The sequence below is a fragment of the Pantherophis guttatus genome, chromosome 6 (assembly GCF_059756535.1).
Source record: "Pantherophis guttatus breed Tessera chromosome 6, ASM5975653v1, whole genome shotgun sequence".
Classification (NCBI taxonomy): Eukaryota; Metazoa; Chordata; class Lepidosauria; order Squamata; family Colubridae; genus Pantherophis; species Pantherophis guttatus.
The window spans coordinates 4,998,469-5,021,576 of record NC_142068.1 but is presented as its reverse complement, the minus strand read 5'-3'; the positions used below and the strand labels follow the sequence as shown (position 1 = coordinate 5,021,576).

Here is a 23,108-nt window from a genome sequence, read left to right as displayed (position 1 = left end):
CTTTTAAAGCCCTACATGGCTCAGGGCCAGGTTATCTTCGAGACCGCCTTCTACCGCATAGCTCCCAACGACCAGTAAGATCCCACAGAGTTGGTCTCCTCCGGGTCCCGTCAGCTAAACAATGCCAGCTGGTGGGCCCGCGGGGGAGGGCCTTCTCTGTGGCGGCCCCGGCTCTCTGGAACCAGTTACTTCCTGAGGTCCGGACCATCCCCACCCTATTGGCCTTCCAAAAAACGGTGAAGATCTGGCTTTTCAGGCAGGCCTGGGGCCGTCGATCTTGCTCTTGCGATCTGGTGAGATCCGGCCATGAATCGTGTGAATGGGTTTTAATTGTTTTTAATGTTTTAATTTTTAATGTTTTAATATATGGTTTTTAAACGCATTGTAAGCCGCCTTGAGTCTTCGGAGAGGGGCGGCATACAAATTGAATTAATAAATAAATAAATAAATTATTATTATTATTATTATTATTATTATTATTATTATTATTATTATTATTTATTGAATTTATATACCGCCCTTCTCCCCGAAGGGACTCAGGGCGGTGAACAGCCGAAAATTAAAATAACATACAATATAAAAGTTAAGATAACTAAAAATAAATTAAAATAATCGGCCTCCCAATTTAAATAATAAATTTGCACCACTCAGGTGACCCTGAGGACACAGATAAACCTCCAAGTGGTCTCAACGACCCTCTAAAAGGATGCAAATGACCATCTATCTACAAGGAGTATAAATCCTTCCATTCCTCACCATCCAGTTAGAGCTGAAGAAGGTTATTGGATGAGAAGCGAAACGTCTTCAAAGAAAGTCCAGTTGACGCAGACAATGGAAGTATTTGATGCCTATGGAGATTCTCGGTCATCCAGGTCCTTGTGGTTTTGTCCCAGAGTTGCTTTTTCAAAAGGCAACTGGGCTTTGTTTTTCCTGGAAGATGTTTCACTTCTCATCCAAGAAGCATTCAGTCAGAGCTGAGGATGCTTCTTGGATGAGAAGCGAAACCTCTTCAAGAAAGAAAAAAAAGAAAGTCCAGTTGCCTTTTGAAAAAGCATCTTTGGGACAATGGGAAGTGTTAGCAGTGGTTAACAGTATGTGACAAAGACCTTTGGAGACTGGGGCAAGAGACACCATCAAGGGAATCGATATATATAAAAGCAAAATACCACTCATGCATCATCACGAAATCTCCAGAACCGTAAAGCCTACAAACTTGAAATTTGGCTCGTATGTTCCTCTTGGCTTCTAAGTGCTCACTAAGAAAGGATTTTTCGAAATGACCATCAGATCATTAGTATTTCTTATATTATTATTAACATGCTCTGAGGCTAAGGAGTTAGATGTTCTATTCCCCCTCCCCACCTGAAAAGAACTCTGTTCCAATTGCCACTTGGGTGTGGGCGTGGCCAGCGCGTGACTCATCTGGCCTGAGAGCTGGGAGTTTAGATATTCTACTCCCCACCTGAAAGGGAGAGAAGGAGATAAGATAGGAGAGGCTTCCATGGGGCAAGCCTGAAAGAGAGAAGGGGATAGGAGAGGATCATTGGGGCCAGCCTGAGGGAGAGAAGGGGATAAGATAGGAAAGGCCTCTTTTGGTCAAGCCTGAGGGAGAGAAGGGGATAAGATAGGAGAGGCCTCTGTGGGGCAAGCCTGAGGGAGAGAAGGGGAGAGGAGAGGCCAATCGTAACTATTCATTAATTTTCAAGCTGTAAGTGTCGATTTATCAAGCCCGATCACCTAGTTTCGTAGCAGAGCACGGGTATCCAGCTAGTGGTTAGATAAGAGGCTGCTTAGCCTGCAGCTACATAATAGGCAGGGCAAGAGACTTAGAAGGGACTCTCCCTAGTTTCTTGGGATGTAAAGGAAACAGGAGAAAAAACTTAATTCGCAAAATTCTGTTAATGTGGCTTCCCAATCAAGTAGGATTAGTTCATCTGGTTGTTATTTCCTGTCTGAGCCCACTCTGATAAACCGGATTTTCTAAAATTACAGGGAACCTAGAAAACGGGTTAATTCAGGCCCTGCTTCAAACAGGTTGCCTGAACAGAGTTTCTGAATTTACTGGAGACCAAGCATTTTTGTCTCTTTTTAATTTATGGCAATATCGACTTGGGAAAATTAGTCCTTGATTAACAGCTACAATTAACTCCAAAATTTCTTGTTTCTAAGCAAAGACGGTTGTTAGGTGAGTTTTGCTCCCATTTTGTGACTTTTCTTGCCACAGCTGTTAAGCGAATCGCTGGTCGTAAGCGTGAAAATCCATCCCAAGTCCCCCCCCTTTTTTTTTTTCAGTGCCTTTAGAACTTTGAACAGCCATTCCATTGATTTATTTTTTTATTCTATTTAGAAAATTTATACGGCCACCGACTCGCCATGGCAATTCAAGGCAGTGGTTCCAGGAACAGTTGCAATTCGATAACTATATTATCTATAGTTTGGATCGTTCCTTCCAGCTTACCTCTTTCGTCCATTCAGACAAGACATGGATGCTGGGGGTCCGAAAATGAATGTTGAGCTCCACGGTGCATGCCACCACCACTGCAGTCACCAGAATCATGATGAAGAGCAGGTACCTATCAGCATCATACATGACCATTTATAAAATAGCCGTATCAATAGCACTTAGACTTATATACCGCTTTACAGTGCTTCACAGCCGTCTCTAAGCGGTTTACAGAGTCAGCCTCTTGCCCCCAACAATTTGGGTCCTCATTTTACCAACCTCGGAAGGATGGAAGGCTGAGCCAACCCTGAGCTGGTCAGGATCGAACTTCCTAGCTGTGGGCAGAGTTAGCCTGTAATACTGCTTTCTAATCACTGTTCCACCACAGAAGGGAGGGAGGGAGGAAAGGAAGGAAGGAAGGAAGGAAGGAAGGAAGGAAGGAAGGAAGGAAGGAAGGAAGGAAGGAAGGAAGGAATAGCACTTAGATTTATATGCCGCTTCACAGTGCTTTATAGCCCTACTCTAAGCAGTTTACAGAGTCAGCCTCTTGCCCCCAACAATCTGGGTCCTCATTTTACCAACCTCGGAAGGATGGAAGGCTGAGTCAACCTTGAGCCTGGTGAGATTTGAATTGCCAAATTGCAGGCAGTCAGCAGAAGGAGCCTGCAGTACTGCACTCTCACCACTGCGCCACTGTGGCTGAAGGCTAATATTTTCAAATGTTTATTTCCTGCTTCTTTTTGCCTTCCAAAGTGTCTCGGGAGAGTTCTGAAGGGACTGCTGGGACAGGAATTGCTCCATGCATGGGTAATGACATCATCATGCGAATAATGCCATGACATATATGACATCAGAGGAGGCGTCAGTATGCTCAAGTCTGTACAGTTAGTCCTCAACTTGCGACAATTGGGATCAGAACTTTTTACACTAAGTAATGCGGTCATTAATAGCAATAGCGATAGCATTTAGACTTATATACCACTTCACAGTGTTTTATAGCCCTCTCTAAGCAGTTTACAGAGTCAGCCTCTTGCCCCCCAACAATCTGGGTCCTCGTTTTACCCACCTCGGAAGGATGGAAGGCTGAGTCAATTAAGTGAGTCGCACCCAATTTCACGACCTTGTTGCTGGCGCAGTTCCTCCCACTGATTTTGCTTGCAGTGTGGCCCCCGGGAAGGTTGCAAATGGAGATCCCATGATCTCGGAATGCTGCAACTGTCATAAGTACATGCCAGTTGCCAAGCATCTGAATTTGGATCAGGGGACAGCTGCAAGGTCGTAAGTGCAAGGACCGGTGCTAAGTCCCTTTTTTCCATCGCTGGCATCACTTTGGTTGTTAAATGAATGGTCGTAAGCTGAGGACTAGCTGCAGGGTATATGATGAAGATGTTTATTTATTTATTTATTTTATTTTATTTATTTTATTAGTCATATTTCTATGCCGCCCACTCTCCGAGGACTCTGGGCGGCTTACACCAAAGGCAGTATACTAAATAGCATATTGCCCCCCAACAATCTGGGTCCTCATTTTACCCACCTCGGAAGGAGGGAAGGCTGAGTCAACCTTGAGCCGGTGAGATTTGATCCGCCGATCTGCTGAACGAGCAGTCAGCTGAAGTAGCTGCAGTACCGCGCTCTAACCACTGCGCCACCTCGGCTCTTTGAATCAGCACAAGGGGGAAATAGATCTGAGTGCAGCCTTGGGCATAGACTTTCAGCCAATTGCATTCTTTCAGGCCAAACTACCTCGCAGGTAGTGGCGGGGAAAAATAGGAAGAGGGACCACTGCATACGCCCACTTGAATCCATAAATGAATGGTGAGATATCACCAAATCCTATCACTCATGGCTTTGATGAAATCTCATTTCAAGAGGAGAGGAGAGGAGAGGAGAGGAGAGGAGAGGAGAGAAGAGAAGAGAAGAGAAGAGAAGAGAAGAGAAGAGAAGAGAAGAGAAGAGAAGAGAAGAGAAGAGAAGAGAGAAAAACCTCTGAAGGCTCCCAATTTAGGGAATTTTATTTAAGTTTGGGAAGACTTACTTGCCAATGAGTGGAATGGCGAAGGAGGTGGCCGGGAGGCGCTGAGAAATCAGCAGTAGAAAGACCGACTGAGCCAAGAGGATGGAGATAGCCAAAGTCATCTTCTCCCCACCTGGAAAACATGAGGAGAATTGAACCTTAGAACACCTGCACCAATTTTTGACACCTCTTCGCTTCCTAGATTTATTGCCTTTTGGAAATCCATCCAAGCATGTTTCCTTTGCACCCCCATCAGCTGTTCAATAGGTTCCCCTTAATAAAGTTAATAAATAGAGGTAGTCCTCAACTTATGACCGCAATTAAGTCCAACGTTCCAGCTGCTAAGCGAGACCGTTACTCGGTGAGTTTTGCCCCATTTTACAACCTTTCTCGCCACTGTTGTTAAGGGAATCACTGCAGTTATCCAGTTAATATCACTGTTTTTAAGTGAATCTGGCTGTCCCATTGATTTTGCTTGTCTGAAGGTTGCAAAAAGGGATCACGCCAGTGGTGAAATCCAAATTTTTTTTACTACCGGTTATGTGGGCGTGGCTTGGTGGGAATGGTGTGGCTTGGTGGGCATGGCAGGGGAAGGATACTGCAAAATCTCCATTCCAACCCCACTCCAGGGAGAAGGATATTGCAAAATCTCCATTCCCACCTCGCACCTGGGAGGATATTGCAAAATCTCCATTCCCACCCCACTCCTGGGAGAAGGATACTGCAAAATCTCCATTCCCACTCCACTCCTGGGAGAAGGATATTGCAAAATCTCCATTCCCACTCCACTCCTGGGAGAAGGATATTGCAAAATCTCCATTCCCACTCCACTCCTGGGGGAAGGATACTGCAAAATCTCCATTCCCACCCCACTCCTGGGAGAAGGATACTGCAAAATCTCCATTCCCACTCCACTCCTGGGAGAAGGATATTGCAAAATCTCCATTCCCACTCCACTCCTGGGAGAAGGATATTGCAAAATCTCCATTCCCACTCCACTCCTGGGGGAAGGATACTGCAAAATCTCCATTCCCACCCCACTCCTGGGAGAAGGATATTGCAAAATCTCCATTCCTACTCCATTCTGGGACCAGTCAAAGGTGGTATTTGCCGGTTCTCCGAACTACTCAAAATTTCTGCTGCCGGTTCTCCAGAACCTATCAGAGCGTGCTGGATTTCACCCCTGGATCACATGTCATAAATATGAATCAGTTGCTGTCATAAATATGAATCAGTTGCCAAGCATCCAAATTTTCATCACCTGACCATGGGAGATGTTTTTCATAAGGGTGAAAAACAGTTATAAGTCCCTTTTGTCGGTGCCATTGTAACTTCGAACGGTCACTAAATGAACTGTTGTAAGTCGAGGACTACCTATACATAGATCGGCCGAACTGGACCTCAGCAGGAAGTCTAGGATGCTGAAAAGAGCCGCTTACTGTCAGCCGGCAAGTAGAAGACGAGGATGATCATGAAGGCGATGAGGATGCAGGGAGTGACTATGTTGATGATGTAAAAGAGAGGTTTGCGCTTAATGATAAGGTAGAAGGTTATGTCCTGGTATTTGTTGCTGTCTCGAGGGACAAGCGGATCGATGTTTTTGCGAGCCGGTCGGTGAATAATCTCCCATTCGCCATTTTCTGATTGTGGCAGAGAGAGGGGGAGGAGAGGGAGAGGAAGGGAGAGAGGGAGAGAGAGAGAGAGGAGAGAGAGAAAGGGGAGAGAGGGGGAAGAGAGAAGAGAAAGAGGAGAGAGAAAAAGGAGAGAGGAGAGAGAGAGAGGGAGAAAAGTGAGAGAAGAGAGAAAAAAGAGAGAAGAGACAGAAGAGAGAAAGAGACAGAAGAGACAGAGAAAAGAGAGAGGAGAGAGGGAAGAGGGAAGAGAGAGAAAGGGGAGAGAGAAGAGAAACAAGAGGAGAGAGAAGAGAGAGAGAGAGAAAAGTGAGAGAGAAGAGAGCGAGAGGGAAGAGAGAGAAAGGGGAGAGAAGGAAGAGAGAAGAGAAAGAGAGAGAAGAGAAAAACAGGAGAGAGAAGAGAGAGAGGGAGAAAAGTGAGAGAGAAGGGAGAAAAAAGAAAGAGGAGAGATGGAGAAGAGAGAGAGAGAGAAGAGACAGAGAAAAGAGAGAGAGGAGAGAGGGAAGAGGGAAAAGAGAGAAAGGGGAGAGAGAGGGAAGAGAGAAGAGAGAGAAGAGACAGAGAAAAGAGAGAGAGGAGAGAGGGAAGAGGGAAGAGAGAGAAAGGGGAGAGAGAGGGAAGAGAGAAGAGAAAAAAGAGGAGAGAGAAGAGAGAGAGGGAGAAAAGAGAGAGAAGAGAGGAGAGGGAAAAGAGAGAGAGAAAGGGGAGAGAGGGAAGAAAGAAGAGAAAGAGGAGAGAGAAAAAGAGGAGAGAGAAGAGAGAGAGGGAGAAAAGTGAGAGAGAAGAGAGGAGAGGGAAGAGAGAGAGAAAGGGGAGAGAGGGAATAGAAAAGAGAAAGTGGAGAGAGAAAAAGAAAGAAGAAGGAGAGGGGGAGAGAAGAGAGAGAAGAGAGAAAAAAGAAAGGAGAGACGGAGAAGAGAGAGAGAGAAAGAAAGAAAGAGAAGAGACAGAGAAAAGAGAGAGAGGAGAGAGAGTGTAAGCCATTAAGCAGCTTAAAGAGGCTATCCCACTGGCCTTTCCAAACCATTCCCATAATCCCCAAGCAAATTTGAAGTCCAATAAATGTGCAAATTCAGAATAGAGCTGGAAGCGACCTTGAAGGTTTTCTATTCCAACCCTCTATTTCTCCCTTCTTCTTTTCTTCTTTGCATTTTTTCCCCATTATTTTTCCTTACTTCCTCTTTCGAAGTTTGTGATGGTTGACAGGCTAACATCCTCCTCTATTGATAAGCAGGCTAGGAGGGAGGAAACAGTAGGAATTAAGCCTCCATCATCCAGCATGACGACAGCAAAAACAACACAGCTGATTACAAGTGGGAGACTATTACATACGCAATGGCCAAATTGATTAATGGCGTATAAAGGCAGAGATCTCTGTAATGTTAGTTTAATACTCTTGACGATGTCAGCAGATGGCTGACGAAAGCTTAGTACAGAGGTCCTCAAAGTCCACAAGCCTTAAAGCTGCCAAGTTTGAGGACCTCTGGCTCAGTAGAATAAAAAAAAAATCTTTTTGGGGAGGTCTTATTATTTCGGGGTGCGTGGAGCAAGACAGAGCTCCTCTTGCCATCTTACCTGATTTCCAGCTCTGTCTCCCTAACCCTAACCAGAGGAAATGGCAGAGACCGGCTGTACATGCAGTTAAATATTTTCAGGGAGGGCTTATTGTCGGGAGGGGGGGGTTATTTTAGCGCATGCGCTCAAAAGCCCGATTGGGCTTATTATCAGGGGATGTCTTATTTTTGGGGAAACAGGGTGTATATATGCGACTGCTTGAGGGCTCCTGGATTGGAGCTGAAAGGCGAATGGGGTGCAGTATGCTCCCTCCCACATGCTGGGATAGACCAGGTGTCTCGATAGAAAACACACACACACACACACACACACACACACACACACACATATATATGTAGGTCTTTGGTTATTCAGGTTTTCACCCGCGTAAAATTGGAAGTGTCTTGGTGACGTTTCGACAAACTCTCATTCGTCATCTTCATTCGTGGTGGTGCTTTAGGCTTCGTGCTTCTAGGAGCAATGTTCTAGCAATGTTCTAGCGTTGCTCCTAGAAGCACGAAGCCGAAAACACCAGCCTGAAGATGACGAATGAGACTTCGTTGAAACATCGCCAAGACACTTCCAATTTTACACCGGAGAAAACCCGAATAGCCAAAGACCTACATACAAACACCCGCGAAAACCTCAGAAAAGGTTTTCGCGGGTGTTTGTATGTAGGTCTTTGGTTATTCGGGTTTTAAAAAGACCAGAACTATCGCCAAAACTGAACACTTTAACAACAGAATAATCAGAGAAGCCATCGAGATAGAAAAACGTCCACACAGCATGAATAAACGAGATGATACCTACCAGCCATTTGGAAACCCACCCTTATTGACAAACGAGTCCCTAACACAAAGAATGACACCAGACCCACACTCACGAGAGCCACACAGGATGTAACCACCACACATCCACGCAGAAAGCAGACTCAAACCCACACTGAAGATGAGGCACGACCGCGGACCAGAAGCCAGACCACAGCTGCATCATTAGCCCTTTTAAACTCCCCCAATCCTTACATGAAGCAGACTGACACCCACCATGAAGAGGTAGCATGGCCACGAACACGAAGCCAAACACCAGCAACACAGCTCACCAGCTCAAATCCCCCTGCTACTCAGACTAACCCGAGCACAACCAAGCCCCCACCTAAACAGAACACACACCCATCCAATCAGAGCACAGCCAATCCCCCATCCAATCAGAGCACAGCCAAACCCCCAACCAATCAGAACGCACCTCCACCCAATCAGAACACAGCCAATCAGTTCACACCCCCACTGGCAGTTAAAAGGAAGAAACAGCTGCGATCACACACATTGCTCCTAGAAGCATGAAGCCGAGAACACCAGCCTGAAGATGACGAATGAGACTTCGTCGAAACGTTGCCAAGACACCTCCAATTTTACGCGGGAGAAAACCCGAATAACCAAAGACATATATATATATATATATATATATATATATATATATATATATATATATATATATATATTTGTTTTCTGAGGTTTTCGCGGGTGTTTGTATGTAGGTCGATGTAATATCCCTCTTCACCCAAGTGCCAATCAAAGAAGCCCTGACAGCTATCCAAAACAAATATAACCCCCCCATGCACATCCTAGATCTGACCAACCACTGCCTATCCAACACATACTTCATCTATAACGGACAAAAATACAAACAAATAGAAGGAGCACCCATGGGATCACCCCTCTCACCTGTCATTGCTAACCTCTACATGGAACACTTTGAAACCCAAGCTCTAGAAAAATCTGATCACAAACCCAAACTCTGGCTCAGATACGTAGACAACATCTTCATAATCTGGCCACATGGGAAAGAAAAACTGGACAACTTCCTCACACATCAACAGCCTACACCCCAAAATACAGTTTACCATGGAAACAGAAGCGAACAACCAACTTCCCTTCCTGGATTTCTTAGTCTACAGGAAATCCAATGGCTCCCTAGGACACACCATCTACCAGAAGAAAACACACACAAACCGCTATCTGCACGCACTCTCACACCACCACCCAGCACAGATCAACTCTGTAGCCAAGACACTCATCTCCAGAACAAAACGTTTAGCTGACGAACAACACCTAAAAACCGAACTACACACCCTCACTAACGTACTCACATCCAATGGATTCCAAAGAAATAAGATCACCAACCTAATCCAAAAAGAAACCCCCACTAAAATCCAAGACAGAGAACAAGAAAACGGCAAGGCCCTCCTCCCATACATAAAAGGCACCACAGACAGAATAAGCAAAATCCTCCACAAACATAACATCAAGACAGCATTCTGCACAAACCAAAAAATATCCACCATCCTAAGAAACCCCAAAGACAAAATTGAGTTAGAAAATCAAGGAGTATATGAAATCCCATGCACCGCCTGCCCCACCACATACATCGGACAAACCAACAGAAGAATAAGTGCACGCATTGAAGAACACAAGAACTCAGTTAAGAAAGAGAAACCAACTTCTTCCCTGGTCCAACACCTCAAAGCCACAGGACATGATATTGACTTTAAAAAGACCAGAACTATCACCAAAACCGAACACTTTAACAACAGAATAATCAGAGAAGCCATCGAGATAGAAAAACGTCCACACAGCATGAATAAACGAGATGATACCTCCCGCCTACCAGCCATTTGGAAACCCGCCCTTATTGACAAACGAGTCCCTAACACAAAGAATGGCACCTGACCCACACTCACGAGAGCCACACAGGATGTCACCACCACACATCCGCGCAGAAAGCAGACTCAAACCCACACTAATGATAAGACATGACCCCGGACCAGAAGCCAGACCACAGCTGCATCATTAGCCACTTTAAACCCCTCCAATCCATACATGAAGCAGACTGACATCCACCATGAAGAGGTAGCACGACCACGAACACGAAGCCAAACAACAGCAACACAGCTCACCAGCTCAAATCCCCCTGCTACTCAGACTAACCCGAGCACAACCAAGCCCCCACCTAAACAGAACACACACCCATCCAATCAGAGCACAGCCAACCCCCCATCCAATCAGAGCACAGCCAAACCCCCAACCAATCAGAACACACCTCCACCCAATCAGAACACAGCCAACCTCCCACCCAATCAGTTCACACCCCCACTGGCAGTTAAAAGGAAGAAACAGCTGCGATCACACACATTGCTCCTAGAAGCACGAAGCCGAAGACACCAGCCTGAAGATGACGAATGAGACTTCGTCGAAACGTTGCCAAGAAACCTCCAATTTTACGCGGGAGAAAACCCGAATAACCAAAGACCTATATATATATATACAGTCGCAGCCAACATCTTGAAATTTCAGTCCCACTCTATGAATGCCTTGAAGGTTCAACAGAAAGGAAAGAAAGAAACTGCTGGAACAAGTAATAAAATATACATCATAACAAACCAAACATTGCTTCGACCCCAAAGCCTGGTTCATTTTACGACTCGCCAACCCACTTTGTGGCTTGTGGGAATTCGGCTGCTGTTTGAACCCTGTTCCTGGGACTCGAAAACCTCGGGTTAGAGCTTGTACCATCCGGCCTATTGCGGCTGCGCTTGCAAACCAGACTTAAAGCCGACCATGGCTTGTGTGATGTGAAAGCCACAGCAGCCTGCAAACATTTGTTACCTGTGAAACTTGCTGGGTCGATGATGATCCATTCCACCCAATACAAGGGCTCGGTGTCGTTATCTCTTTTTTGCAAGAGCTGCAGGTCGATCTCATTGGCGTTGTACCTCAGGGAGCTGGTGAAGACAGAGAGAAGTTCTTGTAACACCAAAGTAAGATTCCTAGCAGCACTTTCTGCAAATGCCCAAACTCAGTGGATTGTTAAGAAGCAGGGCAGGATAGGAATAGGAATAGGAATAGGAATAGGAATAGGAATAGGAATAGGAATAGGAATAGGAATAGGAATAGGAATAGGAATAGGAATAGGAATAGGCATGGCATGGCATGGCATAGAAAACATGGAATGGAATGGAATGGAATGGAATGGAATGGAATGGAATGGAATGGGAGAGGGGAGGGGAGGGGAGGGGAGAGGAGAGGAGAGGAGAGGAGAGGAGAAGGGGAGAGGAGAGGAGAGGAGGAGAGGAGAGGAGAGGAGAGGAGAGGAGGAGAAAAGAGAAGAGAAGAGAAGAGAAGAGAAGAAGAAGAGGAGAGGAGAGGAGGAGGGGAGGGGAGGAGAGGAGAAGAGAAGAGGAAAAGGAGAGGGGAGAAGGGGAGAGGAGAGGAGAGGAGGAGAGGAGAGGAGAGGAGAGGAGAGGAGAGGAGAAGAGAAGAGAAGAGAAGAGAAGAGAAGAAGAAGAGGAGAGGAGAGGAGGAGGAGAGGGGAGGAGAGGAGAAGAGAAGAGGAAAAGGAGAGGAGAGGAGGGGAGACGAGAGAGGAGAAGAGAAGAGAAATTAGAAAGGAGCGGAACAGAACAGAATAAAATGCAATGCAATGCAATAGAAATTAGTGGGAATGGAGTGAAATGGAGGAAGGAGGAGGAGGAGAAGGAGACGGAAGAAGAAAGGGAGGGAGGGAGGGAGGGAGGGAGGGAGGAAGGAAGGAAGGAAGGAAGAAAGAAAGAAAGAGGGAGGAAGGAAGGAAGGAAGGAAAGAAAGAAAGGAAGGAAGGAAGGAAGGAAGGAAGGAAGGAAGGAAGGAAGGAAGGAAGAAAGAAAAGAAAGAAGGAAAGAAAGAAAGAAGAATAATGCATACCAACATGCAAAGAAAACCCTCCAAGGGCAGGCTCAGTGGAACCCTGGATCTTTTTTCTGCTGTCAATTTCCTATGTTTTCTAGGTGTTTTTCAACCTTGGCCACTTGAAGAGCTGTGGACTTCAACTCCCAGAATTCCCCCAGCCAACTTACCAGAACTTCAGGGAACAATTCTGCCAGTCAAAGGGGAAGTAATTGACATTGATAGGACAGGCAGTGCGGAAAATGGAAGGAGGCACCCATTGGATGTCTCCGTTAGACCTCACCAGTATATTGGCAAGGTACGTGATCTTGAAGTTTCCGTCGTTGCTAAGAAAAGGAAAGAAAGACATGCAAGAGTGAGCGATGGTTCTTCTCAGCAGCTTCTTCGATTCCATCTCATGCAGGTTTTTCAAAGCAGTCCTTTCTGGCAGTTTGGGAATCGAGTCCCATCATCCCAATCCCATTTTCTGGACCCGTAATTACCATTTGGCTCAGGTAAAGTTTACAGAAACTAGAGTTTGAGAGAGAGAGAGAGAGAGAGAGAGAGAGAGAGAGAGGGAGGGAGAGAGAGAGAGAGAGAAATAGATGGATAGATAGAAAGAAATGGATATAAATAGATGATAGATGATGAGAGAAAGAGATGGATATAAATAAATGATAGATAGACAGACAGACAGACAGACAGACAGACAGACAGACAGGAAGAAAGAAATAGATGGATAGAAAGAAATAGATTGATATAAATAGATGACAGATGATGAGAGAGAAAGAGATGGATATAAATAGATGATAGATGGACAGAAAGAAAGAAAGAAAGAAAGAAAGAAAGAAAGAAAGAAAGAAAGAAAGAAAGAAAGAAATAGATGGATAGAAAGAAATAGATGGATATAAATAGATGATAGATGATGAGAGAGAAAGAGATGAATATAAATAGATGATAGATAGATAGAAAGAAAGAAATAGATGGATAGATAGAAAGAAATAGATGGATATAAATAGATGATAGATGATGAGAGAGAAAGAGATGGATATAAATAGATGATAGATAGATAGATAGAAAGAAAGAAATAGATGGATAGATAGAAAGAAATAGATGGATAGATAGAAATAGATGGATATAAATAGATGATAGATGATGAGAGAGAAAGAGATGGATATAAATAGATGATAGATAGATAGAAAGAAAGAAAGAAATAGATGGATAGATAGAAAGAAATAGATGGATAGATAGAAATAGATGGATATAAATAGATGATAGATGATGAGAGAGAAAGAGATGAATATAAATAGATGATAGATAGATAGAAAGAAAGAAATAGATGGATAGATAGAAAGAAATAGATTGATATAAATAGATGATAGATGATGAGAGAGAAAGAGATGGATATAAATAGATGATAGATAGAAAGAAAGAAAGAAATAGATGGATAGATAGAAAGAAATAGATGGATAGATAGAAATAGATGGATATAAATAGATGATAGATAATGAGAGAGAGAGATGGATATAAATAGATGATAGAGATAGATAGATAATAGATAGATAGATAGATATAAAGAGATGATGATAGATGATAAAAATAGAGAGAGAGAGAAGAGAGATAGATCAAAGATATGAGAGAGAGAGAGAGGGAGGGAGGGAGAGAGAGAGACTGCTGTTAAAGGCAAAACTCATTCAATTCTGGATGCCAACAAGATACTCACTTGTTCTCCAGAACAATTTCGGGCAGCCATAGCATATCCGGCCGGAGACGGAGCACACTGATGTTTCCATAGTCCGCCATGTTCCATCGCAGTCGATAATCGTTCCAGGACTGCTAACAAAACTGCTAGGGTTAGGGTCAGGGTTAGGGGTTAGGGGTTAGGTGTCACCGATTCACCCAGATCCCTCAGCCATCCGAAGGGTGATTTAAAGCTTGGCTGCCTTAAATCATCCGGGAGAAATGGGGTCACTCACATGCTCAAGCCAGGCGTTGACGGTGAGAGTTTCATCTGCTTCTTTCTGTATATAATTTTTTATTATTATTAAAAAGTACAAGCAAACATACAAACGACAATAAAACATACAAAACAAATAGACATAAATCAAATCTATACATCTTTTTTTTTTAGACGTATCGCATCGGTAGTCTGTATTTATATTTATACTTTTTTTCTATCTTTTTCTAATATATTTTTTGTATCTATATTCCTAATACATCATCTCTGTACGTTTTCTTAATCTGCATATTTAATTTACTATGTTCCTTAATTGGTACTTAATATTTTATCTATAATTTTTATTTTCTCATTTGTATCCCTATCCTTATTTTCCTTTCTTCTTCTCCAACCAGTTATACCATTTCTGCCATACTAAATAGTCCGTTTCCTCCTGTTCCTGTATTTCCTTCGTAAGTTTGTCCATTTCTGCACATTCCATAATTTTACTAATTATTTTATCTTCTATTCTTCCTCATTCTTCCTCATTCTTCCATTATCTCCTCATTCTTCCAATTCTGGGCAAAAACTATTCGAGCTGCTGTTAGTATATGAATAATTAGATATTTTATTTCTTTTTCGTATTGTCCTGTAATTATTCCTAATAAAAAGGTTTCTGGCCTCATTTCTATTTTCTGGTGTATGATTTCCTCTATTTGTATCTTGATCGCTTGCCAAAATTGTTTTGCTTTCTGGCAGGACCACCACATGTGGTAGTAGGTTCCTTTTTGAAGTCTGCATTTCCAACATATTGGGGAGGTGTTCGGAAACATTCTTGCCACTCGAGCGGGCGGGAGATGCCACCTATAGAACATTTTTTACATATTCACTTTGTAGGATACAGACATCGTTAGCTTATAATTTACATTCCATAATTTTTCCCATTTTTCCAATTCAATGTTATATCTGAATTTTTTCATCCAAGTTATCATATTCAGTTTGTGCAACCTTTTTGGAATGACAGCAGATTTAAAAGAAATTTCAGAATAATAGAGTTGGAAGGGACCTTGGAGGTCTTCTAGTCCAACCCTCTGTTCAAGCAAGAGACCCCACCCATTTCTCCAAAAAAGACAATTTTAAGCAAAAATAGTGTCCATCGTCTTAATAGGGGCTAATAGCCTTGTAAAGAAAGTACAGGTGATCCTCGACTTACAACTGTTCTCTTAGCGACCATTCAAAGTTACAACGGCCATTGAAAAAAGTGACTTAGGACCATTTTTCACACTTACGACCATTGTAGCATTTCCCCATGGTCACGCGATTGACATTTGGATGCTTGATAACCGATTCACATTTATGACGGTTGCAATGTCCGGGGGGGGGAATCACGGGATCCCCTTTTGCGACCGTCTGACAAGCAAAGTCAATGGGAGAAGGCCGGATTCATTTAACAACTGCATGATTCATTTAACAACGGCAGTGATTCACTGAACAAATGTAGCATGAAAAGTTGTAAAATGGGGCAAGACTCCACTTGACAAATTTCTCACTTAACAACCTAAATTTTGGGCTCAGTTCTGGTCCTAATTTGAGGGCTACCTGTACTTCAGATTTAAGATCACAATTCAGTCCAATGTTTTGCGGCTAAGCCAGACAGTTGTTACGTGAACTTTGCCCCGTTTTTATGACCTTTCTTGCCACCGTTGTTAAATGAATCACAGCAGTTGCTACCTCGGTTAAGCGAATCTGGCTTTCCCGTTGGTTGTGCTCGTCAGATGCGCGGTCACAAAAAGGGGATCATGTGATCCCGGCACACTGCAACGGTCGTAAGTACGAATCAGTTGCCAAACGTCCACATTTTGATCACGTGACCACGGAGATGCGGCGACCGTCGTGTGAGAAATGGTCATTGGTCACGTTTTTCAGTGCTGCTGTAACGCCGAACGGTCACTAAACGGATGGTCGTAAGTCGAGGACTATCTGTACTGGGTGAAACTGGAAATTGGCTCAACTAACTAACCAGGTTAAACACACTAGGCAGGTGCTACCCTTACATCAGGTAACCACAGTTGGATAACAGGGAAGGAGGCCCAGAAATGATGTAAGGTCTCCTACTTGGACGGGGGGTTATTTATTTATTTATTAAATTTATATGCTGCCCCTCTCCCGAGACTCAGGGCGGGGTTGGACTAGATGACCTACAAGATCCCGTCCAACTCATCTGTTAATCTGTTAAAGCAGGGGTGGGCAACTGTGGCCCTTTTACAACCTGTGGACTTCAACTCCCAGAATTCCTGAGACAGCCAAGTTTTGGCTGTCTCAGGAATTCTGGGAGTTGAAGTCCACAGGTTGTAAAAGGGCCACAGTTGCCCATCCCTCTGTTAAAGGGGTTAATTAATTAATAAAAGCATATCGGAAAGAAAAATGAATGGTGCGGTGGCCTAGAGGTGGAGCTCTCGCCTCACAATCAGGAGGCTGTGAGTTCGATCCTAGGTAGAGGCAGATATTTCTCTCTCTCTGGGCAGGATGAGAAAATATCTGCTGAAAAACAACTCCGCATCGGCAACAGGAAGAGCATCCGGCCAGTAAACACTCAGCTCCATTTCAGTTGCCCAGAATCCCCTCCTCGCCCCCACCCCCAAGGGATTATGGGGTCGTTAAAAGAAGGTGATGATATCCCCCCCCGAGGGGGGAACCTTACTAGGGAGATCAGGTTGGAAAGGGTCAGAGCCAGTTTGATGGTCAGAGTGTCGTTTCTGGACATCACCGGGCGCAGTTTAGTGTTGTATTTTCTGTCCGTGAAAAGAAGCTTGATCAGCTGTTCCTCCATGTTTACACCCAGGGCACCTGCAAAGGATGGGGAGAGAAGTTGGTGGAAGGAGCTGGGCTCGCGCGTTGAAAAGATGCTGCCCAAACATCTAAGCCCGTGATGGCGAACCTATGGCACGGGTGCCACGCGGAGCCATATTGGTGGGCACGCGAGTGTTGCCCTAGCTCAGCTCTAGCGGGCATGCGCGCACCGGCCAACTGATTTTCAGGCCTTCCAGTCCCACCGGAAGTCGGGAAATTGGCTGTTTCCAGCCTCCGGGAGGATGGGGAAGGCTGTTTTTGCCCTCCCCAGGCTCCTAGAAAACCTCTAGAGCCTGGGGAGGGGGGAAAACAGGCCTACTGGGCCCACCGTGCCATCGTGTGCCAAAAGCAGGGGGAAGTGTGGGGCGGGTCACGTGCGCATGCGCGGGAGGGTGGGGCGTATTGAATTATGGATGTGGGCACCCGCACCCGCAACCCCCCACGCGACCCCTGCTTTTGGAACGTGACGGCAAAAAAGTTAGCCATCACTGGTCTAAGCCAAGCCTTCTGCAAAATTATACATCCATGTTTTTCAGCCTCGGCAACTTTAAGCTAGAGGTGGACTTCAAATCCCAGAATTCTCCTGGTTGGGGAATTCTGGGAGTTGAAAGCCACACAGCTCAAAGATTGGAAGCCATTTGCTTTCTATATTTTCTACAGGGAGGGTTGGAAGGGAGAAGTTCTTAACAGTAATCTTTCTCTCCAGATCAGTGTTTCTTAACCTTGGCAACTTGAAGATATGTGGACTTCCACTCCCAGAATTCCCCAGCAAGCATGGCTGGCTGGGGAATTCTGGGAGTGGAAGTCCAGGCATCCTGGCTGGGGAATTTTGGGAGTGGAAATCTACACATTTTAAGCTTGCCAAGGTTGAGAAATGGTGCATTAGGCTGGGTTAAGATATGTATGACTGTAAACTGGACATTAAAACCGGGGGGGGGGGGGGGAACAAGAAGAAATAGCAAATCATTTCCATTCTATTGCCATGAAAATAACCTAGCCATATCCAAAAATTCACTTTTTCAAAGAAAAAGGTTCAAGGTTGGGTTTATTTATTTTATTTATTTATTTATTAGATTTTTATGCCGCCCCCTCTCCCGAAGGACTCAGGGCGGTGAACAGCCAAAGTTAAAAACATACAATATAAACAATTAAAATACGTTTAAAACAGAATTAAATTTAAAATGGCTCCCCAATTTAAAATGCCTTACCCATACCCCTATAAAAAGACGAATTTAAAATTTAAAAATTTAAAATTTCCACATTTAAAAAGGGGGAGAAGATTTAGGCCAGGCCAGCTTGATAAAATAGAAAGGTCTTAAGCGCGCGGCGGAAGGTGCGCAGATCCGGGATCCTACGTATCTCCGGGGGGAGCTCGTTCCAAATCGTAGGTGCCCCCACAGAGAAGGCTCTCCCCCTAGGGGCCGACAGCCGACATTGTTTGGCCGACGGCACCCGGAGGAGCCCCTCTCTATGGGAGCGTACTGGGCGGTGGGAGGCTATTGGTGGTAGCAGGCGGTCCCGTAAATAACCAGGTCCTAAGCCATGGAGCGCTTTGAAGGTGATAACCAGAACCTTGAAGCGCACTCGGAAGACCACCGGGAGCCAGTGCAGCTCGCGCAGGAGAGGTGTCACATGGGAACTCCATGTCGCTCCCATCACCACCCGCGCGGCCGCACTCTGCGCCAGTTGGAGCCTCCGAGTGCACCTCAAGGGGAGCCCATGTAGAGAGCGTTGCAGTAATCCAGACGAGAAGTAACGAGGGCATGAGTGACTGTGTGTAGGGAGTCCCGATCTAGAAAGGGACGCAACTGGCGGATCAGGCGAACCTGATGAAAAATCCTCCCGGACACGGCCGTCACATGCTCTTCTAACGACAGCCGTGAATCCAGGAGGACACCCAAGTTGCGAGCCCTATCCGTGGGGGCCAATGATTCGCCCCCAATAGTCAGCGATGGCATTAGCTGACTATATCGGTTTAAATGAAGGTCAGGGCAAATCCTGGAGGATTTGTGGTTGATACTTCAGTTTTTAGCCATACGTTTGGCCTGACACTAATATTTTACACATCCTCAGAGAAGGCAGGACAAGAAGCAACGGATGGAAACTGATCAAGGAGAGAAGCGACTTGGAAGTAAGGAGACATTTACTGACAGTGAGGACAATTAACCAGTAGAACAGCCTGCCACTAGAAGTTGTGGGTGCTCCAACACTGGAGGTTTTTAAGAAGAGACTGGACAATCATTTGTCTGAAATGGAGTAGGATCTCCTGTTTAAGCAGGGGGCTGGACTAGAAGACCTCCAAGGTCCCCTCCAGCTTCTATTCTATTCTATTCTATTCTATTCTGTTCTGTTCTGTTCTGTTCTGTTCTGTTCTGTTCTGTTCCGTTCCGTTCCGTTCCGTTCCGTTCCGTTCCATTCCATATTTTCTACTCTACTCTACTCTACTCTACTCTACTCTACTCTACTCTACTCTACTCTACTCTACTCCACTCCACTCCACTCCACTCCACTCCACTCCACTCCACTCTATATATGGGTCAGTTGCCAAGCATCCCAATTAATTCATTATAAACGGTGTAATCAATTATAAAATTATAAACAACTAACATGATTAAGGGTCTGGAGACAAAAACATATAAAGAATAGTTGCTGGAATTAGGTAGGTCTAGTTTAATGAAAAGAAGGACCAGGGATGACATGATAGAAATATTCCAATATTTAAGGGGCTGCCCCAAAGAAGAGGGAGTCAAGCTATTCTCCAAAGCACCTGAGGGCAGGATAAGAAGCAATGGGTGGAAACTAATCAAGGAGAGAAGCAACTTAGAACTAAGGAGAAATTTCCTGACAAAGAGAACAATTAACCAGTGGAACAATTTGCCTCCGGAAGTTGTGAATGTTCCATCACTGGAGGCTTTTAAGAAGAGACTGAATTAGCCATTTGTCTGAAATGGTATCCTGTTTGAGGAGGGGGTTGGACTGGATGACCTCCCGAGTCCCTTTCAACTCTGTGATTCTGTATTCTGTAAGATCTGAAGGGACTTTCTTCCCGGATGGATCTCTGTGTCGAGCTCCCTCCTCTCTTGCTCGTAACGTGATCCGTTTCAACCGGACGCTTCCCCGCGTGCCAACATTGTGCCCTTCCATGCCTCCACGGCCATTCCTGCTTTCAGGAAATGAACTTGTGGGCCAAAGCTGTATAATTCTTTTAATTGATTTTAAATTTTGTATTGGTGTGTTTTTTTATCCTTGGCTGTGCACCGCCCTGAGTCCAATAGGAGAAGGGCGGTATATAAATTGAATAAATAAATAAATAAATAAATAAAATAAATAAACAAACTGTGGTTTGCTTGCAAACAAACTGCTTCTTGTCTCTTGGTTGTGTCTAAAGCAGCAACCAGGCCGTGGCCTATTCGGAATTGGGCGGTACAAGTGGAAAGGTTTGTGGACTGTGGGTCTAAAGCAGGGGTCTCCAACCTTGGCAACTTTTAAGCCTGGAGGACTTCAACTCCCAGAATTCCCCAGCCAGCTAGAAAACCTCTGGAGCCTGGGAAGGGCGAAAAACGGGCCTACCGGGCCCACTCTGCCATCACATGCCAAAAGTCGGGGGAGCACGAGGGGGGGTGTCATGCGTGCATGCACGGGGGCGAGGTGCATTGAATTATGGGGGTGTGCGCGACCCACATCACTCCCCTCACTTTTGGCATGCGACAGCAAAAAGGTTAGCCGTCACTGTTATATACCATTTCAGACAAGTGGGTTGTCCAATCTCTTCTTTAAAAACTCCAGTGATGGAGCACCTACAAGTTCTGGAGATAAATTGTTCCACTGGCCAATTGTCCTCACTTTCCGGAAGTTTCTCCTCAGTTCTAGGTTGCTTCTCTCCTTTCATCCGTCGTTTCTTGTCCTCCCTTTGGGAGTTTCAGACAATAGGTTGAGCCCCTCTTCTTTGGGGCAGCCCCTCAAATATTGGAAGACAGCTGTCATGTCATCCTTACTCCTAAGGGACCTTGGAGGTCTTCTAGTCCAACCCCTCCCTGCTCAAGCAGGAGACCCCTATGCCATGCCAGACAAATGGCTGTCCAGCCTCTTCTTGAAAACCTCCAGTGAGGCAACCCCCACAACTTCTGAGGGCAAGCTGACACACAGACATACAGACCCACAAGCGCACAAAACAGTTGTGCTTGGGGGACAGCAAGCAGAGGACAAAATATGGAAGAAGATGGGAAGGTCAAACATGTAAAAATGGAGCCCACCCATCACGATCCACTCACCACTTTGGATGGAGTGCCATTGTTTTTTCTACAAGGAAACGTCAAGAATGCCCTTGGCACTTCACGGTTAGACTATTGCAATGCACTCTACATGGGGCTACCCTTGAAAAGTGTTCGGAGACTACAGTTGGTCCAGAACGCAGCTGCGCGAGCTGTCGTGGGTTCACCTAGATACACCCACATTACACCAATTCTCCGCGAGCTGCACTGGCTCCCTATCGGTCTCCGGGCGCAATTCAAGGTGTTGGTTATTACCTTTAAAACCCTACATGGCTCAGGGCCAGGTTATCTTCGAGACCGCCTTCTACCGCATAGCTCCCAGTGACCGGTAAGATCCCACAGAGTTGGTCTCCTCCAGGTCCCGTCAGCTAAACAATGCCGGCTGGCGGGCCCGCGGGGGAGGGCCTTCTCTGTGGCGGCCCCAGCTCTCTGGAACCAGTTACCTCCTGAGGTCCGGACCATCCCCACCCTCTTGGCCTTCCGGAAAGCGGTGAAGACCTGGCTCTTCCGGCAGGCCTGGGGCTGTTGATCTCGCTCTTGCGATCTGGTGAGATCGGCCATGAATGGTGTGAATGAGTTTTTAATGTTTTTAATGGTTTTAATCTTTCAATGTCTTTTTATAATGATTTTTAAATGTATTGTGAGCCGCCCTGAGTCTTCGGAGAGGGGCGGCATATAAATTTAATTAATTTAATTTAATTTAATTAATTAAGAATTGGGGGAGACCCTACCCTACATTTTTGCACACAAATCAGTCAAGAAAAACTACATACATCTCAACGCAAACCCATCCTGAATCTCAGAATTCCATCCTCCGAAGTCAAGAATGTACACAAGGAAGACTTTTTGCTAATACTCCCCGTGAAAATCAATCCATTTCCGTTTCAGAATTGCGTCTTCCTAAAGAGGTTGTTTCTGCAATTCAGAAATGCCAATGGCAGGACTTTTCTAAAGCTTTTATTATTATTATTATTATTATTATTATTATTATTATTATTATTATTATTATTATTATTATTATTATTTATTGGTTAATCTTTAGTGAGATTCACAGCCTTTGAGGCTGGTTAATAGCTCAGCAGCTCGAGTCCTAACCAAGGACCTAGGAACTGTTAAGGTATCCTCGGAGGATGTAAGCTGTTCCGAGTAAGGTGGTTTATTATTATTATTATTATTATTATTATTATTATTATTATTATTATTACCTTATTTTGCAAAATGTTGCAGTTTTCCATTAGCGCTGAATCTGTGCCCTCATCTTAGGCTTCAGGTGGGTTTGGGGGCATCTTACCTGGCAAGGCCAGAGCGCAAAACAGAACGAGTTGAAGTGTCCGATTGTCCATCTTGGCTTCAGACGGACTGCTCCCCGTCCATCCGCTGCCTCTGTGCGTGTCCGACTGGGCTGGAAGCAAGTTTAATTTGGGAATGCGGACGGACAAGAGCAGCTGGCAGCTGGGGGAAGGGAGAATCACGAGCCAGCTTGGGAAACAAGAAACTGGCATCCCGGCCCTAACTTCCTCTCTGCAATCAAGAAGGAATTTTGCTTTTAAGCAACTGGCAGAGTTGGCCTGTCTGCTCCATGTTGGGTGCGTTCGCACAATATGCTGCACCAGGTTTTTTTTTTTAATTTGATTTATATGCCGCCCTTCTCCGGAGACTCAGGGCGGCTTACAATGCGCTCAGCAATAGCCTTCATCCTTTTGTAT

At 45.0% G+C, this 23,108-nt stretch overlaps 1 protein-coding gene across 4 annotated transcripts in view; it reads right to left on the bottom strand.

The window, feature by feature from the left end:
* CHRND (cholinergic receptor nicotinic delta subunit) overlaps positions 1 to 22,817 on the bottom strand; it is a 28,173-nt gene extending 5,356 nt beyond the window's left edge. The window contains exons 1-9 of one of the 4 annotated variants that reach the window (XM_087872029.1): positions 22,694 to 22,817; positions 16,983 to 17,128; positions 14,322 to 14,366; positions 14,069 to 14,178; positions 12,537 to 12,692; positions 11,311 to 11,426; positions 5,900 to 6,100; positions 4,482 to 4,593; positions 2,459 to 2,573 (exon numbers count right to left, since the gene is read on the bottom strand). In XM_087872029.1, the coding sequence (XP_087728155.1) occupies positions 2,459 to 2,573; positions 4,482 to 4,593; positions 5,900 to 6,100; positions 11,311 to 11,426; positions 12,537 to 12,692; positions 14,069 to 14,178; positions 14,322 to 14,366; positions 16,983 to 17,128; positions 22,694 to 22,745 (1,053 nt within the window). In that variant the 5' untranslated portion in view covers positions 22,746 to 22,817. Of the gene's footprint in view, positions 1 to 2,458; positions 2,574 to 4,481; positions 4,594 to 5,899; positions 6,101 to 11,310; positions 11,427 to 12,536; positions 12,693 to 14,068; positions 14,182 to 14,321; positions 14,367 to 16,982; positions 17,129 to 22,607 lie in introns of all 4 variants that reach the window. The other 3 variants (XM_087872031.1, XM_087872028.1, XM_087872030.1) reach the window with 3 other exon arrangements.
* Positions 22,818 to 23,108: the final 291 nt, after the last annotated feature.